General features: G+C 32.3%; 1 protein-coding gene across 1 annotated transcript in view; it reads right to left on the reverse strand.

Annotated features, from left to right (window-relative positions):
• Window positions 1-12500, reverse strand: part of LOC135215362 (uncharacterized) — a 34432-nt gene that overhangs the window by 7390 nt on the left and 14542 nt on the right. Inside the window, exon 3 of the mRNA XM_064249922.1 lies at window positions 1064-1262. Within this exon, the coding sequence (XP_064105992.1) occupies window positions 1064-1262 (199 nt within the window). The remainder of the gene's footprint in view (window positions 1-1063; window positions 1263-12500) is intronic.

The raw sequence follows: 12500 nt of genomic DNA on the forward strand, positions 1-12500 counted from the left end.
AACGAATCTGAAATGCAAAGGCGACAAGGTTTCTAGACCTTCAGGATGTTGTTATGTGTATAATGTCCTTCTTTCCTCGCAAGTGTGAGGTCAAATACCCCGTACTGCTTATAATGGTGTTGCGTAGTCCACACGGTGAAATGTAAGATCTACGTCAAAACAGGAAGGGTAGAAAAGCACAACATGACACCAGGAAGGCGACACTATAAGTGAGATCGGATTTTTTAAACCTGGCGATAACCGAAAAAAAAAAAAAAAAAAAAACCGTTATACGAAAGCCTTTTTGGATTGGGCTTTTTGATTTCGTATTTTGCTGAATGGTGAATAATCCCTAGGAAAAATATAAACCTGATGTATCTAGCGGACTTAAAGGATAAACGGATAAACTGGAGTCTAGACTAATGAGACTCTCTCTCTCTCTCTCTCTCTCTCTCTCTCTCTCTTTCTCTCTCTCTCAACTTAAAATGGAGGATACAGTGATCACTCGCAGGTTCTTATGAGCTAAGGAATAGAAGATACTGCTGACTCAGCGTCGAGGATACCGGAGCAACTCTAAACCCAACCTTTTATGGAAGGTCGGGGGGAGAGACTAGTAGCATTTCAGAATTCCTAGAGAGCGCCTGAGGGGTTATAGAGTGGTATGAGTGTTAAAAAAATGTGAAGAAAGCGAGGGTGAGGTAAAGAAAAATGAGCAGCTCAGGGGAAAGTGCGAGGGACGGTATGGAATTGTAGGATATTTTGCACCAATAACTTTCGATTGCTTTGTGGTAACAATTCGAGAAGTTAGGGCTAGATAAAGGATTGGGAAAGTCGCATGAATGGGTGAGAGATTAATTAATAAATTAAACACTTTAAAAACGGCAGCCTAACTATTATAAAGCACTTAAAAAAACAGTCAGAAAGCGTCATGACAAATTAGTCTAATCGGTAACTAACCACTCACTTTAGCGAACACCTTTTAGCAGACACTTCGACAGCCAAACCAGACAGCTCTCTCTCTCTCTCTCTCTCTCTCTCTCTCTCTCTCCTCCTCTCTCTCTTCTCTCTCCTCTCTCTCCCTTACCTTCCATCTTCCATGCACGATGACCCGGCAGTGATGAAGACGTAGACATGGACAGTGGCGCTAAAGCAGGAGAGAGACAGGATGATGGTTTTGGCTCTGTGGACTGTGCAAACGGTCGGTCTTTGCAGAGGGTACTGCACTGCTATGAATCTCTCCACCGTGAAAGCCACAGTCAGCCACACGCTGAGGGAACTCGACACTGACCCGAGATATATCTCCAGCTGAAAAAGAAAGTATAAATATATTAGAGAGAGAGAGAGAGAGAGAGAGAGAGAGAGAGAGAGAGAGAGAGGGATGTTGATGTGGAAACTCCACATCAACATATCATCATTCCCAAACATTTAGTGCTTTCGTTCTAAAGAATATCCAGTCTATAAATAACCCAACAAATTCCAAATCTCAAATATGATTTGATGTTATTTGAGCTCCTGGAATTCCCAGAATAAACCAGAATAAATTAGGGTCACCTGAGGAAGGCGACGAGTCTGCCAAGAGCTTGGAGTAGCTCTTGGTAAGGATGAGTTATTCCTATCTTTATAGAAATCAAAATGCAAGTCATTCACTTGTAAACATGTTTTTTTTTCCAGGGATATTGTCATCTAAAGTCGTTTTTATGGCTGTAAATTTCTTTTTGATCTGAGGGCGGACGGGCAGACAAAGATGGCCCTTTACAGAAAACTAAAAAAACGGGTAAATTAGGAAATTGGTAAATAAAAAAAAAGACGATTCCACACCCTATGATAAAAAATCATTGAAAAATTGAACTGACTAGAAGCTCTCATTTCTAAAACGAGAGGAGGAGGTGATGAAGGTATAGAAGCTATATATTTGCATTTTTGTAACTAACTTCCAGAAACCGTTCGTGAATATCATCTCACAGTTTCATTGATGTAGCTGCTCTTATGAATCGTGACTGACTGGAATAATGCTTGAGCCCTTTCGTTTTCTGATTGGCATTGTTGTTGCTTTGTTCTGAATAATAGTTACTTTCATGTTCAATGAATTACCTGTCTATTCCTTTTCCCTTTTTTTCTATTCGATTATCGTAATATTTATTTTAAGTGTCAAAAACAGTGATAATATGAAAACCAGTGTGCTGTATTGAATCTAACGTATTCAATGAATTACTTGTCTATTCCTCTTCTTCTTTTTTCATTTGTTTACTCGATTATTGTAACATTTACTTTAAGTGTCAATAACATTGATAACAGGAAAACCAGTGTGCTGTATTGAATCTGAAGGTTTGATTATTTTCCTGTTACAATAATATTAATATACCATTTAATATGAGTTCCAGACTCCAGTTATCATAGAGGCATTCCGGAATCCAGTTATCTATATCTGCCTACGGCACTTAATCCACTCACAAATGTATTATGGAAAACAGTATAGATTCGTTTAAGTTCCATGACCGATGAACAGACAACATTTGGGTCAACATTCCTCTTAAAATTCAGCGCCATATTCTGCTCCTCTCTTTTGCATGTCTGACCTCATTTTTTCAAATGAGATATATACATTTTTCATATTTCTAAGCAGGAAATTGTTATGCATGCATATTTCCAGCATGTATAACAATTTCCTGCTTAGAAATATGATTAAGAAAATGTATGGTTACTTAGGGAATTTAGAAAAGCAAGAAGGGAAGATCGTCAAATAAAGGTATAATACGTTGAAGAAACGTGAAACATGAAAAATGTATATATCTCATTTGAAAAAATGAGGTCAGACATGCAAGTGAGAGCAGCAGTGGAAATGTTAAGTATTTTCTAAGCGATACGCAGAGGTAACTGTCTTCCAGAAAACACGAGAACATCTTTAGATGGAGCTAAAGAACACTGAATAATTTAATCACGTAGAAGGTCCCACAAGCCGCAGAGCCAGGTCTTATAAGCACGCTACGGGTCGTGGAAGAAAAGAGGAAAGGTCTTTGGAGCATTTCCGACGGAGGAAAGCCAGAATGAATAATTCATCTTGTCGAACGTCAAAAAGAGGCTTATTTTAGGACTTGTTGATATCCATCACTGCTCAAATTCAAAACTTCCTCATTTCCTAAATAGTCACTCGGTAATGTTTGTTAACTAAAAGTTATATTGAGCGTAATATTGTGATTGAAACCAGTAGTACTGAAGAGGAATATTTGCTTGATATTGATGTGGAACCAAAATTGTATTGCTGTTGTATATGACCCAATGAATCTGGTTTCTTGACATGAATTCCTCCACAGTTCCCAAACTTTACAGCACCAGACACAATCAGGCTAAAATTCAGGACTGAAGAACTGAAGTATAGAAAGTTCTTTTGATTCTTGATATTCTTGATGTATCAATAGATACCGCGTGACAGATTGTCAGTGGGAAGACTGTGCTGTTTCATTCAAATAGATTTGTAGTGAGCTACTATTCACAATCGTATTGTTAAGTTAACACTAAGTGTTAACAGGAAGGTAATGTAACTAGTATTAACAAAAAATGTTGGTTCTTAACATTAGTCGTTGTGAGACCATGCAATATAAAACGAACAATAACAGCTCAGAGTTTTACCAATTATTCATTGATCCTACGTGGCAGACCAGAGAAAGAAAATATGCTATGAGAGGAAGGTATTATTTACGTATTCAAGCAACGGGATAAAGGGAAACAAAAGAACTGTTCGTTTCGTCGTGGTTATTAAAAAATAATAAAGAGTTGTTTTTCCTAATTACTCACAAAACGACTTTTTTCTTCTTCTTCAATTAGGGAAAAGCAAGACCTGTTTCCCCTGTCCCTTTCTATCAGATGAACTCAATACAAAGTATTCCAAGAGCCCTTTTTTTTATCTCCACTGCTAGTCTATTCTGTTGCTTTTTTTCTATTTTGTTCACAAATACAAGTATTCTAAGAGATAATAACCGTCTTGAATACAGATAGGTTTGTTTGTAATTATTCGTCGATGTAAACAAAAGTAAAAGATAGTCAAGGAATAATTTATGCAATGTATTACATATTTCAATTAAATATTCAGAAGGCTCTCCAATGCTAGTCGATTCTGTTGCTTTTTTGCTATTTTGTTCACAAATACAAGTATTCTAAGAGATAATAACCGTCTTGAATACAGATAGGTTTGTTTTGAGAATGTTTGTCTTTCCAGGATTTCACATTCAGAGGGCTCATTTATATTGATATTACTATTCGTTTTATAAAGTAATTTTTCCTAATTATTCGTCGATGTAAACAAAAGTAAAAGATAGTCAAGGAATGTAATGTACTACACATTTGAATTAAATAGTCAGAGGGCTTATTTATATTGATATTCCTATTCATTTTATAAAGTATTGTTTATGATTATTCGTCGATGCAAACAAAATTAAAAGATATGACTTCAATTATATATCCTAATGGAAAGACAATGAAGACTAATTCATATTAATTCTATTTGAAATAAGTAATGACAATGGGTGTCAGAAAGCTAGTAAATACTAACTTGAAGAGCTCTTAAAGATTAAACAAAAATCTATGTAATTCAATATATAGAATACTCTTGGAAAACAAATATATACATTATATATTCCAAACGAGATATATACCAAATAATCTGGTTTAATAAAAAAATCATACTAAAGTTCAGGTAAAATGATCGAATCTGATAGAACGAGAGGGAGAGAGAAAAACACATGAGCAAGTCAAGTCAAAATGAGGAGAAACATATTCATCAGAAATGACATTCATCCACTTGAAAGCAGACTGTTTTTTTTTTATTATTATTATTATTCTTTCTCTGTAAAGGGAAAACGAGATCTCCAGGAATTATGATAAATCTAAAAGCATATGAGGTGGAACATGGGATCAGACGATAAAGATCAGTCACTTCGCATGCAAAAATAGACAGTTTTTAGATGTCACGAGCAGAGTTCGATGAACTCTGTACATAATCACAAGAATGACTGATGCTGGAATGAGAGAGAGAGAGAGAGAGAGAGAGAGAGAGAGAGAGGTTTTTGACTGAAGTGCCAGTGTCTTAAAGGAGATGCTTCGACACCTTTAAGACTGCAAGGGGGATTATTGGTTGCAGGAAATGGGATGGGTAAAACGTTGCTGCATCCAATGTTGCAGAAGAAATTTGCGCCGATCGAATCAACTGAGCTCCTAAAGTCTTCCGTGAAAGCAAGGACAGAAAAGGGGACCAGAGAACAGAAAGGGTTTTGAAAGTGCAGGGGGATGGGGGGTGGGGGGCTGGGGAAGGTAGGTGATTAAAAAAAGAGCTATCTGTGGACTTTTCCGCACCACAGTGCATCAACTAAAAGCATTTTTTTTCGCCAAAGTATAGCGAGGATTAAGCAGCCACTTATTTCCGCATCAAGGTCTGTGGTCGGCTTTGAGGGTCGTTAAAAATAGAGGTCGTAAATGAGATGTGTTTGTCCAGAGTTGGCATTATGTCAATGCCTGGGAGAAAAGGTTTGTTTTGTAGTGTCCTAATTTAGCTCTGTGTGTTGTGTGTGTGTGTGTGTGTGCAAAAGAGAGAGAGAGAGAGAGAGAGAGAGAGAGAGAGAGAGAGAGCCCATCGGTCGTTAGTCTCAGCCAGTTAATAGTCAGCTCATTTGATCATTTCTGGTTATCCTGAAAAAAAAAAGCGTCTTTGCTTCAATCGTAAAAACAGACAATCGTGAATAATGATGAATATATAATTGAGGAATGGTACATAACTGGTTGAATGAATGAATAACATCCACATTTGTGTCAGTAGATCCTTTCATCATCACATTAACTTACGTCACTAATGTCTTCAGTCATCTAATTGGCTTAGGGGCTAATTGGTCTGCAAATACACCAACGTACACTTCAGTTTTAGACCGTTTTAGATTTCGCGGCATCCTTCCCGTTTTCTATACGAGGTTGATATTGCAACGTCTTTATTAGATGAACGCTGGTGCATTTACCTGGCTGATTTTAACTGTTTTCACTCATTTAATCATAAAGCAAAGAACTCGAAAATGCGCAAACAAGATTGCAGCATAGCGTATAATCAAAGCCACCGAAAATATAGATCTATCTGTCAGTGGTGGCCTATCCTATACCTGGGATGTGTTATGAGTGATTGAAGATAATGTTATGACGTCTTTAATGACTGCAAACGTCTTCCTTCTTCCTCACCTGACACAAGACGTTGACGTTGAAGGTGTTGAACCCGAGCAGAGACAAATTATTGCGACTTTTTGGAATGTCGAATTTTACTGTCGGCATTCCAAAAGTTGCATTCCAAAAAGTTGAAATAACGTGTCTTTTAGAATGCGGCTTTTGGAATGTCGACTTTTTGGAATGTCGACAGCAAAAAGTCGACAGTCCAAAAAGTCGACATTCCAAAAAGTGCATTCCAAAAATGCCAATAATGTGTCTTTTGGAATGCGAGTTTTGGAATGTCGATTTTTTGGAATGTCAGACATTCCAAAAGGCCGCAAAAATGTGGTTCCAAAAAAAAAGTGAATAGGGTCGACAGTCAATTCCGCCCAGAAAGGTACAAAAGGCTGCTAATGAGTTTTTTAAACGACTGGGAGAGTTTTCAATAAACAAACCAGGACGCTTCACTTTGTTTATTTATTATTATTATTAATTATTAATTATTATTATTATTAATTTATTATTATTATTAGTTATTATTATTATTATTATTAATTATTATTATTTTTGCTGGAAGGAGACCTTCATTGAATACAAGTTTGATTGAAAAATAATTGCTATTTCAGCCTGCGAGTTTATTTTGTATAGTAGTCCTCTCTATTCTTCTCATTGCTGGACGTTTACTTCTGTACACAAATTGGCTATTAAAAAAACGCCAAATGGGGGATTCATTTGAGAAAAATGGTGGTTATTTTGTCAAATTGGATTTATTTTACAAAGTGCTGTACAAATTGGTATCTTAAGCCAAGTCTAGGGCTGAATATCCAATTTGCAGGGGGACAAAGCAATCCCCCATTTGTCGTTATAATAGATCAATTTGAGTACAGAAGAATAGTCCAGTCATCTTACACTAATATAATGGGCCGTTATGTCGACAAACCGTGCCGTCCTACTCATCAATCACTGCTGGTCCGATGGGCCATGAAACTTGGCAGAGTTATTTAGTGGGGACCCCTAAGAAATTGGTTTTCTAACTGGGGTTTCATCCAGACCAAAACAACACCGCCCCCCCCCCGCGCCTCCTAATGGGCGTTAATTGTTCTACGTCCCTTTTCACTGGACTGGGTAAGAAAACTCCGAACCCGCCCACCAGCCAAGCTAATAAGGAATAATTGGGCTATAGCCTACGGACTCCATTATGGTTGAAAAAATTAATTTAATACCAGAGAAAGTTTTTCCGCATAACTCGAGGCAATTAAGTACAGTGTTGAATTGGTTATGTATAAACTGTGCAATTTACGTCCACGAATTCAAGTTTTGAAACGCTGTATAAGGGAGATTATTCAAATCAACCGCCCATATTTTCTGGAGTTCGCCGTTTGTAAAGATTAACTACGAACTTTCCAGTACATTGGCTCCTATCCAATCCAGCTCATTTGTTTTGATCGCGTGGCCGCTGTCAGTGGTGCCGTAAAAAAACAACCACATTTCTTTTCCGCTATTTTCGGCGGTAATATTATTTAATCTAAGCGATGGCATTACCGCTTACAACAGTGAATTTTAAAACCATCGCGTAGATACTGTGAAAGCGTTCGGTGGTGGCCCGGACCGTCACCGGTAACGGTGGCACAAAAACGAGAGTGGAAAAACTTAACTATATCACCTGGTCTATTGGTGGCTTCACCCCGTGACGGTTTCATGCAAAGCTACCGCCTATTTTCTTTTTCTGCGGTACTATGAATAATTTTTATCGATAGTATTTTACACAACTTACAGTGAATTTAAACATCCTAGAATACTGTTGAAAGTGATAACAATATGGCCGGAAACCGTCACCGTACGGTGGTGAAAAAGAGTGAAAAAACCTGATGGTATCGCACTGATCGTTGGTGGCTTTCTCCATTACAGGCTAAAACCATTTCTGTTCAAGTTCTTCCTTCTTCCAGATGATTGATACCTTGATGATTACGTGATGATTGTGAGTACCAAAGAAGAAAGCTAGAATGTTAAAGGGAAAGGAAAGGATGAAGGTAAAAAGGTAAATAGAGGGAAAAAGATAAGGGATATTTATTTTGGACTTTTATAGTGACGGTTGTCACTTTCGGACGAGTTGGTGGCATCACTATGGCCTAGTGGCAAGTGCGGAGAGTGATTCAGAAATATGATGATCCGTACCCCCGTTCCACCAACATCCCAATACCTATTGGGGGCACGTGTGCCAAGGAGCATCCTCATACCTATGGGCATGTGTAACCCAACAGCGTCCTCATTACTTTATGGGCAACGTTTTGCCTACCAGTATCTTCAATAACATACGTTTTTTTGGGTACGTTTGGCCAACATTAGCCTTATTACTTATGGGCACGTATGGTCAACCAGTATCCTCATACTTACGGGCTCCACAATTGGAAGGTTTCCATTCCAGCTGTGGAACCTTCGATGAAATGGTAACCACTCTTAGGCCTAAACCGCATTGAAATGGGAAGAAATGTAGTACCAAAGCAACTGTTTCCAGCCAGAGTAACGTTGGTCCTATTTTGATTGCCAAGAACTTTAGTTTATTCTTTTTGAACAACTGAAATCCCAAAGGTAACATCTTTTAAAAAATTTTCTGTGGCTTTCAGTGCCACCGAATTGGCCAAACTCCTTTGAACAAGAGGACGAACCTGAGGCACTTATTGGGCAAAAAAAGTAGTGTCGTTTCCAGTGCCACGAGGAACTGCCCAACATTTTTCTTTTTTTTTCAAACAAGAAGAAGAACCAGTAGACTCCATACATTGGGGAGAAATAAATTGTGGGTTCCAGTTCTTCCATGAAGACAGAAAAATTCTGTGGATTGACGGACTGGGTCTGTGGGTCGTTTCTGGACATACAGCAGACCACAGTCTAGAGAGACCCATGCAACAGAACTATGGCCATGGTCCATCGTCCACTCACCATGGAACACAAACGAATTGTGGCGTGGATCACCGCCCAGCCTCCCTCTCCGGATCCCTAATTGATGGCCTCTTGCCTGTTTTTGTTGTTTACTGGAACTGACTTACCCTAAGTACAAAATAACTGACCAAGACAAGGACTTTCCTAGACTTTGGTTGAGTACAAGATATAGTTTTTCCCCATTATCCATTTTTTCATGCATTTTCATCTATTGGTTGTATAATTTTTATGACCTTTAATCTTCCAATTAATTCCCCATTTTTTCACGGCATTTTCATCTATTGCTGATTATTTTTTTATGCGTAAATCACCATTTCACTATCAGCATTCTTCACAAATTTGGTAGTTATTATTAGCTTATTCCCAATTAGGGTGGCCATTTCCAATTCCCCCAAAGAGAAGGACTCCATTTTTTTTTTTTGCCAACACAAATTTAAATCTATATTGAAGCATGATTATTTGAGGAGTTTGAAAATAAGAAAATGCATAATATATATATATCAATAATCATATAGATATATAATATATATATATATATATATATATACTAATATATTAGATATATATAAAAAAAACAAAAAAAAATATAAATATATTAATATAACCATATATAATATAGATATATATATATATATATTATTATTATATATATAAATATAATATATATATATATTATTATAACATATATACATACATAATAACCTATATATTATTATATATATATATATATATATAGTATATATATATATAAATATATGATATATAATGCAATTACATATACAAATATACATACATAAATTATATATATATATATATATTATATATATATATATATTAATATATATATATATGATATGATATATATTATATATACCATCTAGATATTCATACTATAGATTATATATATATATCATAATATTATAAATATATAGATATATATATTATTTAATTATACCATATAACATATACATATATATCTAATCATATATTATATATATAATATCTAATTTATATATAATATAGATATATATGAAATATCATATATATATTATATACTATACATATTTACATGAGACCATATACTAATACCATATACAGAACGATATATATATATTATATATATATATATATATATTATATATCTATATTATATATAATATATATCGCATATACATATAGTATATATATATATATTATATATTATATATATATACTATATTGATAATAATATATATACAATATACATATATATTATATATAATATATTATATTACGTATACATAATAGGCAATACATATTACATATACACATATATAAATATAGATATTTATATATATATGATAATATATATGTATATATATAAATATATATATTACAGATATATATATATTATATTATTATATATATATTAGATATTACATATATACATATACATATATAATATTATTATATATATATATATATATTATTAATCGATATTATTATATATATATAAGTAGATATAATAATATATTATATATTATTATATATAATAATATTTATTATATATATATATAGTATATATATATGATTACATACCTCATATACCATATATAAATCTATATATATATATATATATATATATTATATTTATTTCATTATATATTTATATATAGAATATATATATATATATACATATATTATATAGACATATATATCATTTTACACTTGCATATTCATATATATATATATATATTATCATAATATAAGTTAATAATATATATATAATACAATTATTATCTATGTATGTATATATAATATTTATAAGTATATATTATATTATATATATATATATATATATTTTAATATAATATATAGAATTATTAATATATATATTATAGATATATTATTACAATACTATATATATTTTTTTTTTAAAATTATATATAATATATATATATATTATATATATATATATAATATATATATTATATATTATATATATTAGTTATATATATATATTTTAAATATTTTAAAAATTTTTAAAAAAAAAAATCTATCTATATATATATATTATAGACTATATATATATAATATCATATATATATATTATTACTAAAGTTATTAACAAACATATTATATATATCTATAGATATATATATATATAAGTATATATTATATAATATACACGTATATATATTATACTTATTATATATAATTCTTATTTATTTTATTATAGACATACTATATATATATATCCATATATATATCATATATATTATATATATATACATATATATAATATTATATATATTATATTATCGATATATATATATATATTATATATATATATTATCGATCTATATATATATAATATAGCTATCATATATTATATATATATATACCCTAGATATATACTATATTATATATATATATATTTATTATACTATATTATGATAATTATATATATATACTATCATATTAATATACCTCACCTATATATATATATACTTATATATATATATACTATATATAATAGTCATTATACTATATACCATATAGATAATCCATATACATATTATACATATATATATATATATATTATATATATATATAATCTATAATACGAATATATATCATTATACTACTATATATCATATATTATATATATATTATATATATCTATTCCCATACCCATATACAGTATTATATATATTTATATAGATATACCATATATTAAGTTAATTTATAGATATACCTATATACATTTATATACTATTTTATATACATATACATATTCATATCATAGTTATATAATATATAGGTATATATATATATATAATATATATAATATAATATAATTTATTTATCATTACATTAGTATAATATATATACTATAATTATCATATTTAAATTTATATATATACAAATTTTACGAGCGAATGAATACATACTAGCTTGCGGTGGCGCAAAGTTTACATATAACAGTCCAAAAGCGCCAAATAATGAAAAAATCATTGCTTGTTTCCAGTAATAATAACAACCAAACGAAGTTTCTGGTTAGATTACAACCGCAAAGTTCCAAGTATCCAAAGAGATCAACATTAGCCAGTAATTTGATCAGAGAGAGAAGAGAGAGAGAGAGAGAGAGAGAGAGAGAGAGAGAAGAGAGGAGAGAGAGTAGAACTTAAGGATCAGAGAAGTGTTTTCGTTTCGTTGAAACGGAGGCCTCTGACGCCATTGCTAGGAAATGTTTTTGTTGATACTAAATAATAATAAGCCTATTTTAAAGATACGGTTTTACTTTCAATTGAGTCTATATGAGACGTAAATATAATCAACTGTTCTTGTAGCCCTCAAGAATTTGGCAAAATCCACTCCAGGTTGTACCATAAAACTTCAAGAAATGTAGTGGTCACCAAGGGATT

Source organism: Macrobrachium nipponense, chromosome 5 (genome assembly GCF_015104395.2).
Source record: "Macrobrachium nipponense isolate FS-2020 chromosome 5, ASM1510439v2, whole genome shotgun sequence".
Taxonomy (NCBI): Eukaryota; Metazoa; Arthropoda; class Malacostraca; order Decapoda; family Palaemonidae; genus Macrobrachium; species Macrobrachium nipponense.